This window comes from Thamnophis sirtalis, unplaced genomic scaffold (assembly GCF_051295495.1).
Source record: "Thamnophis sirtalis isolate CommonGarterSnake01/CBP01778 unplaced genomic scaffold, rThaSir2_p1.2 scaffold_2, whole genome shotgun sequence".
In the NCBI taxonomy this organism is placed as follows: Eukaryota; Metazoa; Chordata; class Lepidosauria; order Squamata; family Natricidae; genus Thamnophis; species Thamnophis sirtalis.
In genome coordinates this window covers 55,146,914-55,173,346 of record NW_028261382.1, presented here as the reverse complement: position 1 = coordinate 55,173,346, position 26,433 = coordinate 55,146,914, and the positions used below count along the sequence as shown (strand labels likewise).

The following is a 26,433-nucleotide window of genomic DNA, read 5'->3' as shown; positions in this document are numbered from 1 at the left end:
AGCTAGGGATTGAAAGCAGACAAATTCACCTTCATTTTTAAAACTTCGGGGTTTCCAGCACAGCTGACACACCCAAAAAGCTGGCTCTTTTATGTACAGGTAGTCCTCAACTTACAACTGTCCCATTTAGTGACCACTGGAAGTTAACAAAGGGCACAGAAAAAAGGGACTTTTTCACACTTATGACCGTTGCAGGATCCCTGTGGTTACACAATTAAAATTCAGACGCTTGGCAACTGGTTCGTACTTATGACGGTTGCAGGGTCATGGGATCCCATTTTGCAACCTCCTGACGACTAAAATCGATGGGGAAGCCAGAGTCCCTTCACAACCACGTTAGTAACCTAGCAAAAGCCACGATTCGCTTAACGGCGGAGGCAAGGAAAGTCATAAAATCGGGCAAATTCACTTGTTTCACTTAGCAACATAGGTTTTGGGCTCAATTGTGGTCACAGTTCAAGGATTGCCGGTATGTTATGGGGCAAAATAGCTACCTTAATCCTTCTTTAGGGGACCCTGTACCACATCTAAAACTTACAGCCTAGAGGAGCTCTTTTCTCACTTTTTTCTTTCTCTTTTCCTTTCTTTCTTTTTCCTTCTTTCCTTCTTTCCTTCTTTCCTTCTTTCTTTCTTTCTCTTTTCTTTCTTTCTTTCTTTCTTTCTTTCTTTCTTTCTTTCTTTCTTTCTTTCTTTCTCATTCTTTTGCAGTGTGGATTCTAACCAGCCCGCAATGCAAGGCGCAACCTTCCAGCAGGTAATCATATAAAACTTGTTTCAATGGTTCACTCATCCAACAAGACAGATTGACTCAGGGATGTAGTCAAGTAGATGCACTCTGCACATTCTCAGAGGTATTCTTGCCGGGGCATCCTCTAGAGCAGAGCTAGCAAACAGCCTGGAAAGCTGCAGGTGGCTGAGTTTTTCATTGCTGTAAATCTTCTTTGTCCACTTTTCTCCACTTTGGCAACTTTAAGGCGGGTGGACTTTTAAAATTAAAAAATTTAAAATAAATTATGTTTTTAAAAAAATAAAATTTAAAAATTTAAAATAAAACATTTTTTAAAAAATAAAATGTAACACTTAAAAATATTTTTGAAAAATAAAAAAAAATTTAAAATAATTTTTTAAAATTTTTTTAAAAAAAAAATATTTTTTAAAAAATAAAATATTTTTTAAAAATAAAATATTTTTGAAAAATAAAATATTTTTTAAAAAAATAAAATATTTTTAAATAATTTTTTAAAAAATAACATTTTTAAATAAAATAATTAAAAAATAAAATTAAAATTTTTTAAATAAAATATTTTTTTAAAAAAATAAAATTAAATTTTTTTAAATAAAATATCTTTAAAAAAATAAAATTAAAATTTTTTAAATAAAATATTTTTTTTTTAAAAAAAGGTTGCAAACGATGTAAAGTCAGCATCCTGTGCTACCTTTTTTTGGGTTGATTAAAAAAAAAACAGTCCTGGAGAAATCTACCCCCGCCCGTTCCAGCCAGGTAAATCTGTCCCAGGTGGGCGGAAGAACTCATAAATAACAATAAGGCGCATGCGCAGATCCCCCCTCTCTCTCCCCGCCTGACCAGCCAGCCGCTGTCTGAGCAAAATTCCTTTTGCGCCTGCGCTTTGGGCCTCTCCGCCGACGGGTGGTGGTGGTGGTGGAGTAAAACGGAAGAGAAGAAGTACTGGCAGAGGAGCTCCGAGGCGCTATGTCGAGTCAGAGTTGGGGAGGAAAGGAAACGACGCAAAAGGGCGGCGCCGCGCGTGCGCGGAGCAGCCCGCTCGAGCCACTGGCGGTTTTTTTTTCCAGCCGCCTGGGCGGAGGAGTTGCGCATGCGCCTGGGAGGGGAAGCGACGAGCGGCGGGGCGGGGGCTGTCGCCGTCGCTGCCGCCGCCGCTGCCGCTGTCAGTTCCGGCTGCAGGTCGAGGAGCCGATCCGGCTTCGGCGCCGCCTGAGGAGACTCGGCCTTCGCGCCACGACGGAGCCCGCCCCCTCCCCCCAGCGGCCATGGCCCGGGACTACGACCACCTCTTCAAGCTCCTCATCATCGGCGACAGCGGTGAGGGCGGAGGCCTGTCCCGGCCGGGGTGGCTCCCACCCAACTCGGCCTTTCTGAGGGCGGGGAAGGCGGATGGGCGGCCTGGGGAAGGAGGGAGAGAATGGCCCTGGGGGGGGGGGCAATGAGTGGGGGGAGGCGCTGAGGGGTTTTTTGGGGTGAGACCCTTAGGAGGGTGTGTGGGGAGGAGGGAGAGACCCCCCCCAAGAAGGACTTGAGGTAAGGCAGGGGCTTCAGAATAGGAGGAGGGGGAGCAGGAGGATTGTATGGGGGGTCCTGATAGGAAAGGGGGGAGGACCCCCTAGGAGGGGGGAACAGGGGGAGACCCCCCCAAGAAAGACTTGACGTAAGGCAGGGGCTTCAGAATAGGAGGAGGGGGAGCAGGAGGATTGTATGGGGGGGTTCTGATAGGAAAGGGGGGGAGGACCCCCTAGGAGGGGGTTAAATAGGAGGGGGAGCAGGGGGAGACCCCCCCCAAGAAGGACTTGAACTAAGGCAGGGGCTTCAGAATAGGAGGAGGGGGAGGATTGTATGGGGGGTCCTCATAGGAAGGGGGAGCAAGGCCTCTAGGAGGGAGGGAGGAAGCAGGGGGAGACCCCTCCCCCAAGAAGGACTTGAGATAAGGGAGGGGCCCTATAGGAGGAGGAGGAGGGGGAGGATTGTCTTGGGAGGGTCCTGATAGGAAAGGGGGAGCAACACCCCTAGGGGGGAGGGAAGCAGGGAGAGACCCCCCCCCTAGAAGGACCATAAGGGGGGGGGCTTTCAGAGCAGGAGGGACAGCTAGGATGATTGTAATGGGATGGTCCTCCTAGGAAGAGGGGAGCAGGACCTCTAGGAGGTGGAAGAGGGGAAGACCCCCTCCTAGAAGCACTTGAGATAAGGCAGGGGCCTCAGAATAGGAGGAGGGGGAGCGGGAGGATTGTATGGGGGGTGTACTGATAGGAAGGAAGAGCAGTACCATAAGGCGGGGTGGGGTGGGGGCAGAGGTCCCCTGAATATTTGAAAGACCCAAAAGGGAGTTAAGGGGCAGAGATCCCAGAAGGATAAGAGGTGGATGAGAAGGAGACCCCGGGAGGGGGATCCAAGATAGATCTGCTCCATTCTGGGAGAGCAGGTCTCTGGCCTGGAGAAACTGATGGTGGTTTTCCTTTTCAGTCTGTTTTCTTGGTCTTCTGGTGGGTTTGTGGGGGGAGCAGGTAGAACGGGGAGTGGGAATGTACAGATTTTCCCTTCCTGGAGAAATGTTTATGGAGATTCTCCGTCATCCAAGTCACAAAAGTGGGGTTTTTTTCCCCCCCAAAAAAGCAACTGGACTTTCTTGGGTTTTTTTCCTTGAAGACGTTTCGCTTCTCATCCAAGAAGCTTCTTCGGGAGCTGACCTGCAGAAGGAGACCCGAGGAAGCTTCTCCGATGAGAAGCAAAACGTCTTCAAGCAAAAAACCCAGAAAGTCTAGTTCCCTCCAGGGGTTTCCTCGATAAAGAATCTGGTTGGGTTGTGATCCGTGTGTCAATAATAATAAGGCCAGGATTTGACATGGCACGTTGATGCAATCGGCATCAACGTCTTTTTATTTCATTCTATTTTGCAAAGTGGTCAAATGGGAAGGGAGCAAGAAGAATCCAGGTTGTTGCATCTTTGAGCAGGGATAAAATTGTTTGGAAGCCTGGAGAGCCAACTGCCAGTCACTGGTTTTCAGTTTGCACGATAATATCCCGCTTAACTGTGATTTTGCTCAGTTCATGTAATTTCTGACTTCATACATGTGATGGGCTAAACCAGGGGTCGGCAAACTTAAACCCTCAAAGAGCCATTTGGACCCGTTTCCCACAGGAAAGAAAACACCAGGAGCCACAAAGGTCCTAACCGGAAGCCCCCTGTTCAATTCTGGAGCTGACCGGAAGTTCAGTTCCCCCACCATAGAGTCTCCTCCTAGCGCGGCGTCCTTTTTCCCCTATCTGTCATAACCGAAAGCCCTATCAATTGTGGAGACAATTGGAAAACCCTCCCCTTGCCATAGAGTCCTCTCCAGGCACACTGTGCTTCTCTCCCCCCCCTCCCCCCGGAAGCTCCTCTCAAAATTGTGGCACCGACCGGTGATGGAGCCATAGCAGAGGGAGGAATGATCTAAGATAAACTTGGCTTGCTAGTTTTGGTTCAGTTAGTCATATGACTGTAGCCAGTGTGAACTGCAGTTCTAGAGTTTGTGGTTTGACTTGATATGTTCCTGAACTGGCTGGCTATTTTCTGCCTAGGTCCCCCCCCCCCCCCAACAGACGTGTTTGTGACTTATCCAAGGCCACCGGGTAATCTGAATGGATGAGCGAGACTTTTATATAGCACTTCTGATTACTGAATCACTTTGCTTAGTACTTACTTATTCAATTTATCCCAGGCTTTCTCCATAGAGAGCAGTGATGTTCATGGACATCTTGTGGCCATGATTATAATATTCTTGCAACTTCCTTCAAAGGTAGATTAGACTTATACAGTCTGTTAATAAGTTCATAGGTCATTCAGTGAGATCTATAGGAATCAGGTTGATTTGAACCTTGCTCTTTATGGTTTTATGTAGTCTAAGCACACTGACAGGTAGTCCTCGAGTTATGCCCACCACAGGTGCCATAAAATCCATTAGTAAAGTGGTCCAGTCATCAAAAGAGGCATCATGTGATTTTTACCATCCTTTTTTGCCCTGGTCGTTAAGTGAACCACTGTCCTGGTCATTAAGTGAGACAGATAACAACTTGCTGGCTTCCCCCATTGACTTTGTTTGTTGGAAGCCAGCTGGGATGCTCACTTGACAGATGCTGCAGCCGTCGTAAGTGTGCGACAGTTGCCAAATGCCTGAATCACGATTACATAACTGCATGGAGGGAAGTTGTAAGTGCGAGGACCGGTAATAAGTCACTTTTTAAAAAATGTCTTTGAACGGTTGCTAAGCAAATGATCATAAGTAGAGGTCTACCTGTAGATTTTAATTGCCTCGTGCCCTTCTTATGCTTTAATTCTTGCTTAAACTTAAATTTTGCTTAAATTGATAAGAAAGATCCTATTATTTATCCCGTGTTTGAGACCTGGCAGGGAAGAGACTTGCCTAAGACTAAATTTTGAATTGAGGATTCTTTTATTCATAACTTGCACTTCAGTCGTATGCGTATCCACCTTCTAGTGAAATTCCGTTGAACATATTGTGACTTGTTTCTGGGATCTGTTTAGCACTGGGCTGTCTGTTTTTTAAATGTCACGCTATGTTAGATCACTCTTCTGCTCTCCAACTTTGACTAGATGAAATTATGGATCTTCACGTCCATTTATGGTGGCCCAACATGGACGATGATATCTGGAAAGAGGTGACATAGCATAAGGCACTCTTTGAGGTCACTTAAATGCTGGATTATTTCTTCAACTCAATTATATCCACCATTTCCCTTCCTTATCTCTTGTGCTAGTGATTTCACTTCCAGACCCTGGGGTGGGAGCTGGTAAACAGGAATATAGGTATAGCCCTCGACATATATCACAAATGAGCCCAAAATTTCTGTTGTTAAAACTTGTTGAATGGGTTTTGTCCCATTTACAACCTTTCTTCCCATCGTTGTTAAGTGAATCCCTCCAGTTGAGTTAGTAACATGCTTGTTAAGTGATTCTGGCTTGTCCATTGACTTTGCCCATCAGAAGGTCGCCAAAGGTGCCCATTGAAAAAAGGTTATAAGTTATTTTCTTCAGTGCTGTTATAGCTTCAAACAGTCACTAAACGGAACGGTTGTAAGTCGAGGGCTACCTCTAGTTTCATAGCTGGTGTGATTCAGGCCCATCTCTGTCTGATATGTGGAAATCCAGCCTTCAGTAGATCAATGCATTGTTTGGACTGTAGGGAGAACCGAATGAAGAAAGGCTTAAATTAAAAAATATTTCCTTTTAAGGTTAAAGAATCTGAAATATTACAGGGAATTTTGTCAATATAAATGGTGGTCGTTTATTAAGATGATGAAGTGCACATAGAAATACATATTTCTATGTTTGCATTTGCTGTCATGGATTGCATCAGTGGGCTAAAACCAATGGCTTTAGTTTTGCCGATTAGACAGATTTGTTGTTATAGAAACGGCTAGTTGTGTACTAATGTGTAAAAGTAAGTTGAGGTTGTAATGTTGTTATCTTGCACTGTGCTGCAGAGAGCCTGGAGACAACGCCTTTTTCTTTCTTCCCTTGTAGCTCATATGTCCTTTCCCCTTTTTTTCTTCTTCCCTTAATTTCCTATTTTTCTTTTTCTTTGGATGTTACACATGGACAAAACAATAAAAAGCTATGGAAAAAAAGAGAAAGACTTAGATGCACATTGCCTTAAAGTCCGAGGAGGAAAGAGTAGGAGGTGTATGTCATAAGTGGCAGTGGATTAATGAAAAATTGTTGTAAAGTATTTCAGAGATAATTCTTAGAGGCTGGATAAAAGAGAAAGAGAAAAGAAATACGTTTCTTTTAATCACCCAGCCACCAAACACCTATCCACAGGTTAGATTTTTAGGTATACCTCATTATACCTGCAGCACAGATAGCTTGTAATTTAATTTTTGTTTTAAGAGCCATCCTTTTATTTAATGGCAACAATAACCTGAAATGCATACAGACTTACTTATAATTGGGGTTCATGTGGAATAATTTCTACCTTTACTCCCTCTGAATAGCAGCAACGTCCTAGCGAAAAGGAAAAACCGAATAGGGATTGAGTTTTGATCTCCCAACCTAATCGCATTCATCTAAGGAGCAGCCAAGTCTTACACAGACTTTGGATTATAGGAGCCTAGAGATTTGGTGAAAGGGAGGTTTATAAACACAGTGCAGTCCGTAACAAGTTTCAGTCCACTTTGAATTCCCCTGCTTGATGGACAGCTTGAATGGTTTGATCGAAGGACAGTTTCAGGGATATGAGGCAAACCTTGAAATCTAAATGTTTAGATTAGTAGATCACACTGCAAGAGTGTAGACTTAATTTCGTGTTAATTAAAAGCCCTTTTCCGTTCCCACATCTGACTCTTGTGAAGAATGATTCACTCTCTTCTTCCTTCCCTTTCATATTTAACTTAGTTATAGACCCAAGATCTCAGCCTCTTTCTTTCTTTTTTTTTACTGCGTGTGCTTCACAAAAGTTTCTAGAAAGCAAAACAAGAGTTTCATGTTTACAGAGGTGTGAGCTAGATACCGAAACATTGGTTCTCACTTTGCCTACAGTTTTTATTTAATTGCATAAGGAATATTATCATTTCCTCATTACTGGTCTTCTCTGTAATATGGCCTGTCTTATAAGATTATGATAAGGCTGTTGAAATATAAAGAACAAGGGTTGAATTGGGAGGAAGGCCACAGGTGGACCATGAACGGCCCCTCCCAGAGGAAATAAAAGAGGAGCAAAAAAGGGAGTGGAGTTTGCAGGAGACTGTTAGTTTGCTTACCGTATTTTTCAGAGTATAAGACGCACCTTCCCCCCCCCCCCAAAAAAAGGGTGAAAATCTGGGTGCGTCTTATTCACTGACTACACTATTTCTGGCCTCCCGAAACCCCGTCCCCTTTGCAACAACAGGCATGCATAGCCTTTAGGAGGTTTCCAGAGTGCTCCTGGGGGCTGGGGAGGGCAAAAATGATTGAAAAAATGGGTCATTTTTTGCTTGTTTTTGCCCCCCACCCCCCAAGGAGCACTGTATAAGCTTCCTAAAGGGTATGCATGCCTCTTTTTTTTTGACAAAAAAACGGGCCGTTTTTGGGGAGTTCTGCAGAGTGCAAAAACTTTTTTTTTAATTTGCCACTTCAAAATCTTGGTGCGTCTTACACTCCAAAAAATACAGTAATTGGTTTGTGACTCTCCGAGACTCCTTGGCAAGTTTTGCAGAGATCGGCCTGGCAGCTCTCCAAGCCAGATAAGGTCGGTGACTGTAAATCCTCCCTTGAAAGACTTTGCTGGATGTGAATGAGCAGAATTCACAGCAAATTAATAAAAGGGGTTTTTGTCGGGACCAGGAGTTGGCTTCAGGCTCTCGGGAAGAACATAAGCGTGCAGGCGAAAGAGCTGTCCTCTGCAGTCTGAATGGAAAGTCCCTTTTTCTCTTGGTCCCTGTCAATCTTCGCATTGAGTCACGTCAGATGGGCTGATGGATGTCAACCGCTTGCCAGCAGCAATCTCACGAATCCTGCTTGTAGCCCAGGCAGGATGCTGGGATTGTTCCTCTGGCTCAAGATGGAGCTACGTAGTGAGAGTTGGCAGGTGGAGATGTGCACAGGTAGCCCTCAACTTAACGACAACCTTGTATCATCGTGTGAGACGGTTGTTCAGCGAGTTTTGGCCCGTTTTACGGCCGCATGCTGGCGGGGGAATTCTGGGAGTTGAAGCTTGCCGATGTCAATAAGCGTGTGATGTTTATTTTTGTGTCAAGCCAGTGTCTGTGTGGTTTGTAAGCCGTTGCGGCTGAAGGTTGTGTGTGAGGTTGAACGCAATTGGATTTCGTCCTTGGTGTTTGTAAAGGTACAACTCTCCTCTATCACAGCCAGAGCTTTCTTGCATCTTTGATGCCTCTCATCGCCATGCTGGAAAGGAGGACTGCAACTTGTGTTTCGGCGTGAAACAGAGGCCCTTGAAGGAGACGGAAGAGGAAGTGGTAGCTACATCCTGTTCTGTAGAAGTCTTTGTCTCTAAGACACCAAGGAAAAGCATCCCTCCTGGCCTTGAAATTCTGCTCCTGGGGCTTCTTCCATCATATGTAAAACACTTCAGAAATCACCAACATAATAATAGTAGAGTAGAATAGAATAGAATAGAATAGAATAGAATAGAATAGAATATTAGAATGGATTTGGAATGGAATAGAATAGAAAATTAGAATGGAACGGAATAGAATAGAATATTAGAATTGGAATGGAATGAATTGGAATGGAATGGAATAGAATAGAATAGAAAATTAGAATGGGATAGAATAGAATAGAATATTAGAATGGAATTGGAATGGAATAGATAGAATAGAAAATTAGAATGGAATGGAATAGAATAGAATATTAGAATTGGAATGGAATGAATTGGAATGGAATAGAATAGAATAGAATAGAAAATTAGAATGGAATAGAATAGAATAGAATATTAGAATGGAATTGGAATGGAATAGACTAGAATAGAAAATTAGAATGGAATGGAATAGAATAGAATATTAGAATTGGAATGGAATGGAATGAATTGGAATGGAATAGAATAGAAAATTAGAATGGAATAGAATAGAATATTAGAATTGGAATGGAAAGGAATGAATTGGAATGGAATAGAATAGAATAGAAAATTAGAATGGAATAGAATAGAAAAGAATAGAATAGAATATTAGAATTGGAATGGAATGGAATAGAATAGAATAGAAAATTGGAATGGAATAGAATAGAATGGACCTTAGAGGTCTTCTAGTCCAACCCACTGCTCAAGCAGAAGGCCCCATACCATTTCAGACAAGTGGCAGTCCAGTACATAGAACAGAATGAATAGAATTAATAGAAATAATAGAACAGAATAGAATTAAAAAATAGAAATAGGAATAGAATAGAATAGCTGGAAGGGAACTTGGAGGTCTTCTAGTCCAGTCCCCTGCTCAGGCAGGAAGCCCTACACCACTTCAGACAAATTAGAATTAGTACAATACAGTTTTGTCAAGCGCTCTACAATTCTAGATTTTAGGTCAGTTTAACTAAAAAGAATGATGCTTTTTCATTTCTTTCTCATGTATCGCTTCTCCTTATTTTGAATTGAATGTTCTGGATATTTGGAAACGTTTCTTTTTTCTTTCCGCTGGTTAATGATCACAATAAATTTATTTGTATAAAATTAGTATGGAGGGACACGGTGGCTCAGTGGCTAAGATGCTGAGGTCGATCAGAAAGTTTGGTGGTTCGAATCCCTAACGCTGCATAACGGAGTGAGCTCCCCTGACTTATCCGAGCTTCTGCCAACCTAGCAGCTCAAAAGCACATAAAAAATGCGAGTAGAAAAATAAGAACCACCATTGGTGGGAAGGGAACAGCGTTCCGTGCGCCTTCAGCATTGAGTCATGCTGGCCACATGACCACCGAGACGTCTTTGGACAATGCTGGCTTTTTGGCTTAGAAATGGAGATGAGCACCGCCCCCTAGAGTTGGGAACGACTAGCACTTAGTCATTTATACATATGTGCAAGGGGAACCTGTACCTTTAGTATAGGTTCTCCTGCTTGAGCAGGGCGTCGGAAGGGTCTCCTGATAGAAATTAGAGATGGGTGGAGTCCCATTTTGGCTGCTTCCAAAACTCAACTAAATATTAACTCTTCCAGATGACTTTGTTGTACTAAATATTGATTGCTGCTGGATTAAATATTGCACCATACTGGAGATTTACAGTCTCTTTATGCGTCTTAATTTTATATCGATTTTTCTGTTACTGTGAACTGCCATGAGTCCTCTGGGATTGGAGCAGGGTATCAATGTAATAAATAAAATAAATGCATTTTTCCCCTTGTACAAGGGGCAGAGACATCTCCAGAGGGAAGCCCACGACAATCAAATGGCACGAAAGATGCCTCATATTCTGTGTACCAACTTGCCATGCTATCCCTACCGTATTTCCCTGAAAATAAGCCCTAGCACGATTTTTCAGGATGCTCATAATATAAGCCCTACCCCCAAAATAAGACCTAATTCAGATTGTCAGCCAGATGGATGTATTTCGGTAAGTTAAAGGTAAAGATTCCCCTCGCACATCTGTGCTAGTCGTTCCTGACTCTAGGAGGCGGTGCTCATCTCCGTTTCAAAGCCGAAGAGCCAGCGCTGTCCGAAGACGTCTCCGTGGTCATGTGGCCGGCATGACTCAATGCCGAAGGTGCACGGAACGCTGCTCCCTTCCCACCAAAGGTGGTTCTTATTTTTCTACTTGCATTTTTTACGTGCTTTCAAACTGCTAGGTTGGCAGAAGCTGGGACAAGTCACGGGAGCTCACTTGCTTGTCGGTGAGAACAATTAACCAATAGAGGTGTGGGTGCTCCATCCCCAGGAGGTTTTCAAAAAAAAATAAGCCGGACAGCCATTTGATTGAGAAGATATAGGGCAGCCATGGCTAACCTTTTTTGTATTGCGTGTCAAAATCGGGGGGACGCAGGGGGTCGTGCACAGGCGTGCCCACATCCATAATTCTGTGTGTGTGTGTGTGTGTGTGTGTCCCGCACGTGAGCGCGCGCCCCTGTCCTCCCCCCCCTCTTTTGGCACACTTTTTTCACCCTCCCCGGGCTCCAGAGGCTTTCTAGGAACCTGGGGAGGGCGAAAACAGCCTCCCTCGTCCCCCCAGGGGCCTTCAGGAGGCTTCCCTGAAGCCTCTGGAGGGCAAAAAAACGTCCTACAGGCAATCTGGAAGTTTGGAAACGGTGATTTCCGGTTTGCCCGTAGGGCCATTTTTTGCCTTCAGGATGCTTCCCTGGCAAAAAACGGCCGAAGTCAGCTGTCCAGTGCGCGTGTGCGCACTGGAGCTGACAGGGCAACGCCTCGCATGCTCTAACAAATGGGTCCACGTGTCATCTGTGGCACGTGTGGTATAGGTTCGCCATCACGGATATAGGGTCGTCTGAGCAGGGGGTTGGACTAGAAGACCTCCAAGGTCCCTTTCAGCCCTATGATTTCATGATGCACTTCTTCCTGGCAGAGCAGATGTGCAAAGCACCTACCAGCTCCAGGCAGTATGCAGCCACGCACCCTATAAATATTCAAGCAGGCATGGCACAGTAAACAGCATGAAAATAAAACGGTGCTCTCTGTTGCTCCAGCAATGACTGGCAGAAAGAACTGAGCTTTTCCTCCTTTCCTTTTCTCCTGCAGGTGTTGGCAAGAGCAGTTTGCTGCTACGTTTTGCAGACAACACTTTCTCAGGTAAGGTGGGCATTGGCACCGCCAGCGTCCCGGGATCCCCTTTTTGCGGCCTCCTGACGCGCAAAGTCAGCGGGGAAACCAGGTTGACTTAACAGCCACGTTCCTAATGTAACAACTGCCGTGATTCGCTTAGCAGCAGCGGCGACAAGAAATCATAAAATAAAAGCCACAAAGCTCACTTAACCAATTTCTCACTTAGTAACATAAATGTTGGGCTCAATTGTGGTCGTAAGCTGAGGATTGCCTGCAGTGCCTTGCAAGCCGTCTGCTTTTCTAACTCTTGATTTATCCGAGTCATGTTTTGAAGCCTTTTAAAAAGTTTTTTTTTTTTTTTCAAAAAAAGGCTTGTATTGGAAAAAATGTATATATATAAAAATGACTGTGTGTGTGTGTTCCAGCATAACTCTGGAATGCCTTGAGCAATTTCAGTCAAACTTAGAACACAAATGACTTACTCTCTGGAAGCAATACTGGGTGTGTGTATGTTAAGACTCCCCTAAAAAGCCTCGGCGGGAGTGTTCTGTTAAGATACAGCCTGTTGTGCCTTAAAATTGCTTCTGCCGTACAGTAGAAGCCATTGTACTACCGTAGAATGGCTTCTACTGTACAGCGCAATGGAGTTGCCATGGTAATGGTTTCACAGTACTCCACAAGTAAGGGGGGAAATCCAGCATTAGAAATTACGTTTAGTCCGGACATTTCCCCCCATTAGATAAATACATGGGCAACACAGGATTATAGGCTAGTTAGTGTGTGTGTGTGTGTGTGTGTGTGTGTGTGTGTGTGTGTGTGTGTGTGTGTGTGTGTGTATAAGATTTTTATATTTATTTATATATATATATATATAAGATTTTTATACACACACACACACACACACACACACACACACACACATATATATAGTGTCACAACCCCTGGTAAGCCCCAATTATGGGAGGAAGCTAACAGCTTCCATTATCTGTCAATCGGCTCATCACAAGAGACCATCACGACAGAAACCCAAATTTTTACTGTTGCCTTTGTTACACATTTTGTGTTATATTTGTGCTGATAAATAAATAAAGGGAGACTAGTATAGATCTATTTCAAGCTATTTAGCTCTCATCAGCTAGCCATACCCTTACCAGGTTCGAATCCCAGTAAGGGTATGGCTAGCTGATGAGAGCTAAGTAGCTTGAAATAGATCTATACTAGTCTCCCTTTATTTATCAGCACAAATATAACACTATATATATGTATGTATGTATGTATGAATGTATGTCTCTGTCTGTGTGTGTGTGTGTGTGTGTGTGTGTGTGTATAAATACAACACAAATGTAACAAAGGCAATAGTAAAAATATTGGGTTTCTGTCTGGATGGTCTCTTGTGACGAGCCGATAGACAGAGAATGGAAGCAGTAAACTTCCTCCCATATTTGGGCATACCAGGGGTTGTGACTCTAAATACATACATACATACATACATACATACATACATACATACATACATACATACATACATGAATGCATGATGTCGCCTTGCACGACACAATGGTAGCTTTGGGTGGGCCCTTCACTACTTGCCTTTTAATTGTCATTTCATCTTTGGGGTGGGGGGGGCTGCTGTTTATTTTTATGATCAGGGTAAGTTAAGCATCGTCCTTCCTTCCCTGTTAAAAATGCTTTTATAGCTTGACAATGGAGACATTTCCCCCCTCCCCTTATTTAAAAAATAATAATAATGAGAGTTCTTGGGGATTTAAAAATTTAATTTCAACAGGATGGCTGAGTGGAAACAGTGAGAGGCCAAGAATAGTTTCCCCTTAGATCATTTGTCAGCCGCCGAAAAAAGGATTCCCAGTCAACGGTGCCGCATTCAGGAGCAGCCAACTGTCTATAATTGGGTTTGTTAGCACCCTCAGAGACCCCCCGCAATTTCCGTGCTGTTGTTTTTCCCCTCCCCACGCAGGCAGCTACATCACCACAATTGGGGTCGACTTCAAAATCCGGACAGTTGAAATCAACGGGGAAAAAGTCAAGCTACAGATCTGGGACACGGCAGGACAGGAGCGATTCCGGACGATCACATCAACGTGAGTCTGAGGTTTTTATATTTATTTATTTTTTAAAAACCCCAATCTGATAACTGGGTTTCATCACGGCTTTCTTCTGATAAGATGACGGTAAGACGGTGATTTCTCCTTCCTAGCTGTTGTTTCAAACTTTTCCTCTGCCCCGTTGGCCCCGATGAGCCAGATTGTCATCCGCGGAAGGTACAAGATGTTAAAAACGCGTGGGAAGCGTTTGCGGGTTTTTGTCTTCATACAATACAGAGGCATCTCGGCACTCCTGGTTAACTGGTTCCGGGAGGCGCTATGAGTACCAAAAATGAGTACCAAACAAATTTCCCCCCAGAAAGAATGATGTAGCGAGTCACTAGGCGGATAAATTCTAGCAAGCACCAGGAGACTGGAGTTCTAGTCCTGCGTAGGTATGAAAGCCAATTGGGTGACTTTGGGCCAATCACCAGGAGAGTGAGTTCTATTCCCGCCTTAGCCATGAAAGCCAGCTGAATGGCCAATCAGCAGGAGAGTGTGAGTCCCGCCTTAGCCATGAAAGTCAGTTGGGTGGACAATCACCAGGAGAGTGTGAGTTCTAGTCCCGCCTTAGCCATGAAAGCCAGCTGAATGGCCAATCACCAGGAGAGTGTGAGTTCTAGTCCCGCTTTAGCCATGAAAGCCAGCTGAATGGCCAATCACCAGGAGAGAGTGAGTTCTAGTCTCGCCTTAACCATGAAAGTCAGCTGGGTGGCCAATCACCAGGAGAATGTGAGTTCTAGTCTCGCCTTAGCCATGAAAGCCAGCTGAATGGCCAATCACCAGGAGAGTGTGAGTTCTAGTCCTGCTTTAGCCATGAAAGGCAGCTGGGTGACTTTGGGCCAATCGCCAGGAGACTGAGTTCTAGTCCTACCTTAGGCACGAGAGTCTATTGAGTGACTTTGGATCAGTCACACTTACTCAGCCCAGCCTACCTCACAAGGATGTTGGAGAAGAAGAGGAGATCCCTCTCTCTCTCTCTCCCTCTCCCCCCCCCCCTCTCTCTCTCCATCCTCCTCTTTCTCTCTCTCTTAGCCAAACATCTTTGGAATGCTAGAAAGCTTTGCTTGGGTCTCTATCTGTCTGCCTATCCCCTATCTATGTATAGCTATATCTATATTATCTATACATCCATCCTCCCACCCACTCATCCATCCATCCATCCATCCATCCATCCATCCATCCATCCATCCATCCATCCATCCATCCATCCATCCATCCATCCATCCATCCATCCATCTATCTATCTATCTATCTATCTATCTATCTATCTATATGTCTCTATATCTCTATTATCTATCCATCCATCCATCCATCCATCCATCCATCCATCCATCTATCCATCTATCTATCTATCTATCCATCTATCCATCCATCTATCTATATGTCTCTACATCTCTATATCTCTATATCTCTATTATCTATCCATCCATCCATCTATCTATCTATATCTCTATTATCTATCCATCCAACCATCCATCCATCCATCCATCTATCCATCCATCCATCCATCCATCTATCTATCTGTATCTATCATCTCTCTCCCACTTTCTCTCTCTCTCTCCCTCCTTCTTCCACCCTCCCCCCCCTCCCCCCCCCAAATAATATGCCTAGCATTCATTGACTGATTGGGGCAATCTTTATACTTTGCCTGGCCCAGCATTGAGGATGGAGGCTTCCTTGAAGGGCCTTGCTTAGCCTTCATCTCTCGCCAGAACCGTAGTTCGATTTGCTCCCGATTTAATGAAGAAGTCTGGCTAAAAATCCCTGGCTTAGTCTGAGTAGGCCCTCCGTTCCGCATGAGACGGTGTTACAACTCAGAGTGGGAACTAAGCTCGACAGGAGGCTTTCACCCCCAACAGACGCCCTGAATACCGCTGAGGTTTTCTTTTCTATACCGGACGTTGTCATAGAATCCTGGCAGAGCAAGTTCAGGGAAAGAAACGACGAAACTAGCTGTGATTCATAGCCTGCTTGAAAATTGGGGGGGTACAGCAATCATTCAGATGCTTTGACGCCTTATCCTAGCAGGGATGATTCGTCCAGCCGGTTCTATCCGTTTCATTCTCTCTCTTTTCATTCAAGCGGGTTTTTTTTTTTGCTAGGGAAAAATGCGGAATTGACAGTATAATATTTTCACTGGCTCAATGGTCTGTTGTTGATTTTTTTTCCCCCCAAAGAAATCTGAGAATTGTCTCTTGCGAGGAAGGCAAAGGTATTTCCAGCGTAGTATTTCCATTCCTTTAAATAGACATTGCAAGGCTGCTTTGGAAGAATTCTTGAGCGGCCTTAAAATATCTCCGCCCTATACATAATGCCTTCACCACGGGCCCTGTATGTAAAAGGGCAGGACTTGATTTAGAGCAGGCGATGTTTAAAATGCCAAATGCAACGGTTATTATTATTATTATCATTATTGTTAGCTTTGCCCCAGGCTCAGGAAGGCAGGAACGAGAATGGAAGCTAAGCAAAGGAAGAAAAATTCAAATTTGTCCTTGAGACATCAATCCGAAGGGTGCCGCTTTTCGCAGGACCGAAAAAAGGAATTGATACTTGTGATGTTAGATTAGTTTGGCCAGTAAGATTGAAGGATGACTCAGATTCCCCAGAATTCACTGAGATATCGTGGCACTGGTGACACCATACTTGAAATGGCACTTCCCAATTCTGGTCACCACAATGGAAAAAAAATATATGTTGTGATTCTAGAAAGATGAAGGGTTGGAACTGGGTGTGTCTAGTCCAAGAAAGAGAAGGACTAGGGGTGATATGATAGCAGGCTTCCAATATCTCTGGGACTGTCACAGAGAGGATTGGGGGGGGGGGTCAACCTCTTCTCCAAAGCACCTGAGGGCAGGACAAGAAGTAATAGATGGAAAATGTTTACATTATAAATAGATTATTAAGGAGTTATCCTATAGTAAGATGGGCAAGTCCCTTGGACTGCAAGGGGATCCAACCGGTCAGTCCTAGGGGAGATCAACCCTGACTGCTCTTTAGAAGGCCAGATCCTGAAGAGGGAACTCAAATACTTTGGCCACCTAATGAAAAGGAAGGAAGCCAAAGAATGGAGGTCTTTGAGCTCTGCTGGAGAAGACTCCTGCGAATCCCTTGGACTGCAAGGCCATCCAACTGGTCAGTCTTAGGGGAGATCAACCCTGGCTGCTCTTTAGAAGGCCAGATCCTGAAGAGGAAACTCAAAAGACTTTGGCCACCTGATGAGAAGGAAGAAGGACTCCCTGGAGAAGAGCCTCATGCTGGGAACAATGGAGGGCAAAAGCAGAAAGAGACGACAGAGAATGAGGTGGCTGGATGGAGTCACCGAAGCAGCCTGTGTGAGCTTCAATGGACTCCAGAGGATGGTAGAGGACAGGAAGTCCTGGAGGAACGTTGTCCATGGGGTCGCGATGGGTCGGACACGACTTCTCAACTAACAACAACAAGATGGGCGGCCAATAAATGTTACAGGAAAGATAGATAGATAGATAGATAGATAGATAGATAGATAGATAGATAGATAGATAGATAGATAGATAGATAGATAGATAGATAGATGATAGATAGATGATAGATAGATAGATAAATGATAGATAGATGGATGGATGGATGGATGGATGGTTATGGATGGATGGATGGATGGATGGATGGTGGATATTCAACCTAGAATTAAGGAGAAATTACTTTCTCTCCGTGCAGGGCGAGGCCTAAGGGCTGAGCGTGTCTGGAAGTTCCTCAAAAGTGACCATATGGTGTCGAGTTTGCCGAGGATCTCGGTTTTTCAGAAGAGAGAAAGAGAAAGTTAGATTTTAAAATCTCTTTCTGACTTCTGCTGGCGTGAAGATTGCTTAAGCAATCCACACCAGGCAGAAGAGTTTCAACAGAAGAACTTCCTTTCCTTGTGAAGGGGGCGGAGTTTCAGGAGGCAAAAAAATGCTGTATTCAGCGTATGAGATACACCCAGATTTTCAGCCTCTTTTTGGGAGGGAAAAGGGTGCGTCTTATACTCCGAAAAATACGGTATATAGTGGTTTACTACATCTAGTTCTTTCTCCCCAGATACTTTTTAAAAAATCTTTCTTTGATGAATTTATTAGACATAACCTGGCTCTTTTTCAGGTTAATTTTTAAGCCAAAATTGCGTATGTCTTCCTTGTGCCTAGTATGAATATTGTAATTATTCTTGTTAATGTTTGATTATCAGGATCAGGATCTTTTAGTCGTTTTTTTTCTTGTACACGACCAGTGCCCCGTGTCTCCAAGTTCGACGTAGTATAAATCCACCCTGTTTCCCCGAAAATAAGGACCTAACTAGAAAATCAGTCCTAGCATGATCCTTCAGGATGCTCGTAGTATAAGCCCTACCCCCAAAATAGGACCCAGTTAGGATTGTCAGCCAGGCGGATGCATTCAGTACCGTCCCCCCCAAAATAAGCCCTAATCATAAAATAAGCCCTAATGCATCTTTTGGAGCAAAAATTAATATAAGACCTGGTCTTATTTTCAGGGAAACACAGAAATGCAATAAGTGATTGTTTTGTTCGAGCAGAACAGGTGCTGGGTGGATATCAGGTGGATTTCAGGTTGAGGCACTTAGTTAAGCTTAATCCGTGGTAAGCCGATCGCCTTCCAAAGGCAGCCCTACTTCTTCGTCCTTGTGGTGACCGAACTCTTGCCAAGCAGCCCCTCTGCTCTGCCCAGGGACCTCCCAGGAAATGGTCTGGATTGCTGGATTGGCAGCTGCTCATCTCCCAAGCGACTCCAACCGAAAAACCTGCCTCTAAAAATACAACTGGCCCGAAGAGCAGGAGATCAAACCCAAACCATCCCAAAATAACTCAAACTGAGGCAAAGCAAAGAACCACTAGTAGTAAAAGAAGACTTCCACGTGTCCTTTCCTACTTCCGTTATTCTGTTCTATTCTAAACTAGCTGGTAATCCGGCGTTGCCCGGATATTTATTTATAGGGGGGAAGTGTCCGAACCAAATGTCATTTCTAATGTTGGATTTTCCCCCATACCAGAGGGAGCCCCCTTGTGGGGTACTGTGAAGCCGTTACCATGGCAATTCTACTGTACTGTACACTAGAAGCCATTTTACTGCAGTACAGTAGAAGCCATTTTAAGGCACAATAGGCTGTATCTTAACAGAACACGTGACCCGTCAAAAGCGCGGAGGACAAAATCGCGCTCGACGAAAGCGCGCATGTGACGTCATCACAGCGCGACGAAAAAAATTAAAAATTGAAATAAAATTAAAATTAAAGCAAGCCGATTCACATAAAGGTAAGGGTTAGGTTAAGGGTTAGGGTTAGGTTAAGGGTTAGGGTCAGGTTTAGAGCGTTAGCGTTAGGTTTAGCGTTAGGTTAAGGGTTAGCGTTAGGTTTTTCGTTACGTTAACGGTTAGGTTTAGGGTTAGATTTAGGGTTAGGTTAAGGGTTAGGTTTAGGGTTAGGTTTAGGGTTAGGTTTGGGGGGGTTAGGGTAAGGTTTTAGCTTTATTTTTACATTTTTCGATCATAGCGCGATGTTTTCGTCGCGCTGTGATGACGTCAAATGCGCGCTTTCGTTGAGCACGATTTTGTCTTCCGCGATTTTGTGGTGGAACCAACAGAACACACATCCTGAGGGGTTTTAGGGGTGTCTTACCCCCACAGTATTTGTTTCCAGGGAGTAAGGCATCTGCGTACCAAGTTTGGTTGAAATTGCTCAAGACATTTCAGAGTTATGGTGGAAAATACACACACACACACGAATACATTTTTACATATATAGATATTTGAAGTTACGTGTGAGTTTCCCCCATATATCTATATTTCTTTCCCAACATCCAACAGCTTTATGTGGCAATACATACCAAGCAATACAGCTGGTCCCCGAAGTGCAACCTCAACTGAGCCCAAAATCTACGTTGCTAAGTGAAGCCCTTGTCAAGTGTGTTTGCCTCCCCTTTGACGACCTTCCTTGCATGAATCACTGCCATGGTTTGGTTAGCGACGCTATTCTTCCCCGCCTGCTGCTCCTCTCCTCAATTTCTCATCCGCTTGAGGGAGGCTTCTCGGGACAGCAGTTGGCCCCCAGCTCACAAAGTCCTCTCCACGCAGTCTGATATTTCCAAACCTGCCAATTCTGCTTCCTACAGATCTCTTTCAGCGTTTCCATGCCATGCGCTTCCCCCGTAGCGTTAATGCACTGAAAGAAGAGCCAGCCAACTGATCAATCTGTTTCTCTCTCTTCCCCACCACCACTTTCCAAGCTCCGGATTCTGCTCCTCTGCCCAACGGTTTTATTTGCTTCATCTGAGAATTTAAGAGGGCTCTCTGCAGCTATCGTTTCCCTAAGCCATATAGATAGATATATAGAAGTTACCATATACTGTATATGTGACATTTGCCGGTTCTCCAAATTACTCAATGTTTCTGCTACCAGTTCTCCAGAATCTGTCACCCCAGATAGATAGATAGATAGATAGATAGATAGATAGATAGATAGATAGATAGATAGATAGATAGATAGATAGATTAGATAGATGATAGATAGATGATAGATAGATAGATGATAGATAGATGATGGATGATAGATAGAGCTAGATAGATAGATGAGATAGATAGATGATAGATAGTGATAGATAGATAGATAGATAGATAGATAGATAGATAGATAGATGATACATAGAGAGAGAGAGAGAGAGAGAGAGAGATGATACATAGATAGAGATAGATAGATAGATAGATAGATAGATAGATAGATAGATAGATAGATAGATAGATAGATAGATAGATAGATAGATAGATAGATAGATAGATGATTGATTGATTGATAGATTGAGGAAGGGAAGGAAGGGAGGGGGGGTGAGGACAATTAACCAGTAGAACAACAAAAGTAGTGGGTGCTTCATCACTAGAGAAGAAGAGACTGGCAAACCATTTGTCTGGAATGATATCGGGTCTCCTGCTTGAGCAGGGGGTTGGACTAGAAGACCTCCAAGGCACCTTCCAGCTCTGTTCTATTCTAAACAGTCAACTCTGAGTCAATGACTTTGGGGTCATGCCTTAATAATGCTCATCTTTGCCCTCAGGTATTACCGAGGGACCCATGGGGTTATCGTGGTTTACGACGTCACCAGCGCCGAGTCTTTCGTGAATGTCAAGCGGTGGTTGCATGAAATAAACCAGAACTGCGACGATGTGTGCCGGATATTAGGTAAACTCTCTGGTTTGGGGAAGGTTTTGATAGAAGAAGGAAGGGCCACCCTATTGGGAAGCCTTTATCCCATAATATGCGACTGCAATATAGAAGAAGTACCCTGTTTCCCTGGAAACAAGGCCTCCCTGGATAAGAAGCCCAATTGCGGCTTTTGAGCGCATGCGCTAAAATAAGCCCTCCCCGAAAATATTGCAACACAGCAGCAGCCATGAGGTGACCCCACTCACCGCCTCCTGCACCTCAAAAATAATAAGACCTCCCCAAAAATAAGGCCCAGTGCTTATTTCGGGGGGGTCAAAAGAAAATAAGACCCTGTCTTATTTTTGGGGAAACACGGTACTTAAATTGGGAACTATTTTAATTTCTCACTCTCCATTTATTTTACCATGAACTTAATACGTAGTTTTAAATAAACCTGGGTCTTGGTCACTATTTGTCCCGCCATTAACTCACCCCCCCCCCCAAAAAAATCTCTAGTATTAAAATAACAATTCCAATCTAATCGTGGATGGAAGAAAAGAATGCACCCAGAGATCAGTAAGCTCGCCCTTTTCCGAACGGCAGCCAGGAGTCCTCAACTTATGACTGGTTGCTTAGCAATTACAAAGAACTACCCCCACCCCAGTGGTGGGTTTCAAAAAAATTTCGAACCTACTGTGTGGGTGTGGCCTCCTTTGTGGAAGTGGCTTGCCGGCCATGTGACCTGGTGGGAGTGGCTTGCCAGCCATGTGTTCTCTCTCTCTTTCTCTCTCTCTCTCTCTCTCTCTCTCTCTCTCTCTCTCTCTCTCTTTGTCTCTCTCCTTTCTTTTGTCCCTCTGTCCCTTTTTCCTTTTTTTCTTTCATCTCTCACTTTTCCTTTCTTTTTTTCTTCCTTTCTTTCTCTTTCTCTTTCTCTGTGTGTGTCTGTGTGTGTCAGTGGTGGGTTTCAAAATTTTTTGGAACCTCTTCTGTAGGTGTGGCCTGCTTTCTGGTGGAACCTCTTATAACCGGTTCAGTAGATTTGACGAACCGGTTCTACCGATCTGGTGCGAACTGGTAGGAACCCACCTCTGCCCCGCCCCCAATAAAGGGGGAATTACAATCCAGATCTGAAATTCCGATGATCCGCTCCCCCTCTGTATTGTGTTTCCCTGAAAATAAGACAGGGTCTTATTTTGACCTCACAAATGTTGCTTGGGCCTTATTATCGGGGGGGGGGGCTTATTGGTTTGGGCTTGCCAGTGGCTGCTCTCTTGCGAGCGGGCACTCAAAGAGCAAACAGCCTCGGGGTCAAACAGCTGTGTTGTGCTGTCGCATCAGCGCAACCCAGTAGCCATGAGGTGACCACACTCACGAGTAGCCGCCCGGCAACCCCCCTCTCCAGCCAGGCAGAGTGCCACTCACCGACCCAATAATATCCCAAAGGCGCTAAGCTGTGTGGCGCCAGCTCGCGTGCCTCCCAGCCTCACCATGCCCTGGCCCAGCTCTCTCTGCAGGGCCAGGGTGCCGCTGCCAACGCTGGGATTTGGAGGTTCTCCGAACCGGCCATAACGTTAGCTATGGGTTCTCCCTCTTGAACAGGGGGGGGTGGGTTGGACTGGAAGACCTCCAAGGTCCCTTCCAACTCTGCTAATCTGACTTTTGGTTTCCATTGCTCTCCCAGTTGGCAATAAGAACGATGATCCCGAACGGAAAGTGGTAGAGACGGAAGACGCCTATAAATTTGCTGGCCAGATGGGCATCCAGCTGTTTGAGACCAGTGCCAAAGAGAACATTAATGTGGAAGAGGTAATTGGGGAAGGCGGTGGGGAAAGTACCAGTCTTGCTTCAAGAGCTCGGCCTCATAAGGGGCGGCCAAGACTTTTCCCAATCTTTCTGTCCTATTCCACTCACGATTCCCCCTAACAGTTGGGGCTCCTTCCAGTCCCTGGTCACGTAACAGGCTCCCTGGGGCTATGCCATAAGGGCAAGCGAGGTGGGATTAGACCTAATCCAGCTCCTCAGGACTTTGGAGGCAGCACACAGCAAGGGTGGCTTCTTCCTAAATTCAACAGGATGAGGCGCTAACTCTTTACGGCAGGAGTGTCCAATGTGGCAACTTTAAAAGCGGTGGACTTCAACTCTCAGAATTCCCCAGCCAGCTGTTGTGGCCGGCCAGTGGAGCTGGCAGCAGATTCGGACAGTGAGGAGGTTGGGGAGGAAGATGGGCCAGTCCTGGAGTCTGGGGAAGGCTCTGACGAGGGCTCTGCGTCGGAGGCAGAGATGAGGCCAGGGCTGTTTGACAGTTATCAGCTGCCTTCGGACATCAGTGGGGCAGAAGAACGGCTGGAGCCTGTTCCCAGTGTGCGCCTGCGCAGAGTTGCCAGACGAAGGGAACAGCTAAGGAACAAGGGTCGACTCGGGAATAAGGCCACAGGGGGACGATGAGATGTAGTTCAGCAACCACTTCCAAGTGCCTGAAATCAAGGCCTCCGTAGCCCCATTCCTAATTTCCTCCCCCCTCCTTTTTTTTAATCTCCTTTCCTCCCCAGATGTTCAACTGCATCACGGAGTTGGTCCTTCGGGCGAAGAAAGACAACCTCGCCAAGCAGCAGCAGCAGCAACAGAACGACGTGGTGAAACTCACAAAGAACAGTAAACGGAAGAAGCGTTGCTGTTAATGGCCTTCCTCCTCCTCCTCCGGGGGCGGCAGAGACTGGGCCTTCGGGCAGCCCCGCCCTCGCAGCCTGGCGCAAGCGGTGCCCCAGGACTCTTCCCCCCTCCTTCTCCTCCTCCCTCCCCGCGTGCCGTTATTTAAAGGAGCTCCCGCCGTCTTCTTGATCAGGAGGCACCTTAAACCTCAACCGTGCCAAGAACGGGGACCGGACGGACGAAGGTTACGCCCGGACTCTGCCCATCCTAAAAGTTTGTTTTTCTTCCTGCCTCCACCCCCTCCTCTTGAAGAGCATATAGTAGACAAGGAAGACTTGGCCTACAGAGGGGACTTCAACGTTTTGTACATAATGTATATGGGCTTTGAACCAGCTGCACCCCCTCGCTTCGGGCTTCTGCCTTTTCTGACTCCGCCAATCATGAATTGTTCAGAACTCTTCTTTTTTTTTGTCGTTTGTCTGTTTTTGTTTACTTGCTTTTTTTCTCTCTCTCTCCCTCTCCAGAAACACAGTCCAAAAATAACCTTACAAACTCGGGGCTCTCGTTGGCAGACCATTATTCTTCAGTCTTCATGAGCCTTTTAAACGAGGATGGATCCTTGGCGATCCATCTTTTGAAATCCCTTTTTTTTTTCCCCCTCCCTAAACTCTGGAATCATTGGACATTCCCCCCGGGAGTTGTTTTGCGTTTCTCCGCCCATCAATTCCCTCCTTTCCAGAGAAGGATAACGATCCCGCTTTCAAACCTCCGTGGCAGAGGGGGGGAAAAAATTAGGATCAAAACTCAACATTGCCCTTCTGATAGTATTCCTGTCTTTATTCTAAGACTTCAAGAACGAAAATCACCTTTTTTTTTTTTTAATAAGTGTCTCGTTTTGTATCAGGTATGAAGTGTGAACAGAGAAATGTGCTTCTGATGGGATCAATTCTTCTTCCTTTTGCCCTCCCCTTAATTTCCCCCCCCCCCAATTCAAAAGCTGGAGAATTTGGGAACGAATAGCTGGATGGTTTTTGTCAGTTCGAACAAAACCTGCGTCTCGATTCCGATTCTAGCTGCCGAAGAGCCGAATAGTTGTTCTGATTAGGTTAAAACAAGGTATATAATAGGAGCTTCTACCCACCATATAATCACCAGCTTTTAATTTGATGCCCGACAAGAGCATATCAAGAGGGCAAAAAAGCCACCCGGTCCTCAAATCACTGGGGCGTCTCCCCTGTTACGGTCCTGACGATGACCAGGATCATGTTCGGTGTCGATCCTTGGACTTAAAATATATGCCGGAAAGGCTCAGCAAAAACCCGGGTATTTATCGTCCGGCTGTTCTTTGGACAGGAAGTAGCAAGAGCCTGGTTCGCCGTGGACTTTTAAGATACTTCCGGCCTCCTCGGAGACAGTTCGGGCCCTGAGCAACTCTTGATTTAGGTAGGAACACCAGCAACGACAGAAGCCCGTCAAGAGGAACGAGAAGGGGGTGGGGGGGTTTGGACGTCGGCTGGGCAGTGGCGGCTAGAAGCATCGGGGGCAATTCTCGCCGGCGGGCATTTTCTCAACAATGCAGCTGTGTGTAGTGAACAAGCAAGGGCACGGAGGGCTATTTGCTAAGCCTGGGAACCCCACGTTCTGCCTCGGAAGGGTGGTGGGCTTCCCAAGGCAACATCCCCTCCGGGCCTGTCCGCCCGGGGGGGTGGGGGGTGGGCTGCTACGTAACCTCCAGATGTTGTGAGTGCGGTGGACGGTGCACAGGGTTGGGGGAGGGAAAGGGGAAGGGGCCGCACCTTAGCAGTGCTAATGTCGAAAGTGAAATGTCTTAACTGGTTTGCTTTAGATGATTTCTGTATATGGGAACTTTCTAATTAACGCTTTTTAAATAATTAAGAAGGAAAAAAAAACAACTAAAAATAAAGGTGCCAAGCTTCCACAGTTTCCTCCCGGGCTCCGGTTTTTGCTTCTCCTCGCCTCCGGCGGTCGAAACCACTGGCAGGACCCCCATTCCCCCCCCCCCCCCAAAAAAATCTGGCACTTGGGAAGTGGGAGCTCCTTTCCGGAAGGAGTTTGTTTGTCCACTATGGTTTCCTGCCCAAAAAGCAGGCCACGGGTGTTTAATTTGGTTCCACCACAAAACCGCGGTAGACAAAAGCGCGCTCGACGAAAGCGCGTACGTGACGTCATCACAGCGCGACGAAAACATCGCGCTGTGAGCGGTAAATTTAAAATTAAAGCGAAAACCTTACCCTAACCCCCCCAAAGCTAACCTTAAACCTAACCCTTAACCTAACGCTAAACCTAACGCTAACCCTTAACCTAACGCTAAACCTAAACCTAACCCTAACGCTTAACGTAACCCTAACCCTTAACCTAACCCTAAACCTAAACCTAACCCTTACCTTTTTGTGAATCGGCTTGCTTTAATTTTATTTTAATTTCAATTTAATTTATTTTTAATTTTTTCCGTCGCGCTGCTGATGACGTCAGGTACGCGCTTTCGTCGAGCGCGGTTTTGTCTACCGCGGTTTTGACGGGTCACGGTTTAATTTCCAAGCTTAGTTGGCCCAAT

General features: G+C 45.3%; 1 protein-coding gene across 2 annotated transcripts; it reads left to right on the top strand.

The window, feature by feature from the left end:
- The first annotated feature begins 1,852 nt into the window (after nucleotides 1–1,852).
- Nucleotides 1,853–25,881, top strand: RAB35 (RAB35, member RAS oncogene family). 2 transcript variants are annotated; one of them, XM_087705640.1, is made up of 6 exons: nucleotides 1,853–2,062; nucleotides 11,922–11,972; nucleotides 13,921–14,044; nucleotides 21,121–21,245; nucleotides 22,891–23,015; nucleotides 23,759–25,881. In XM_087705640.1, exons 1-6 carry the CDS (start codon nucleotides 2,011–2,013, stop codon nucleotides 23,885–23,887), a joined length of 606 nt encoding a protein of 201 aa, XP_087561766.1. In that variant the 5' UTR covers nucleotides 1,853–2,010; the 3' UTR covers nucleotides 23,888–25,881. The 2 variants fall into 2 exon arrangements, with proteins under 2 accessions (XP_087561766.1, XP_087561767.1); XM_087705641.1 differs by lacking the exon at nucleotides 22,891–23,015.
- Nucleotides 25,882–26,433: the final 552 nt, after the last annotated feature.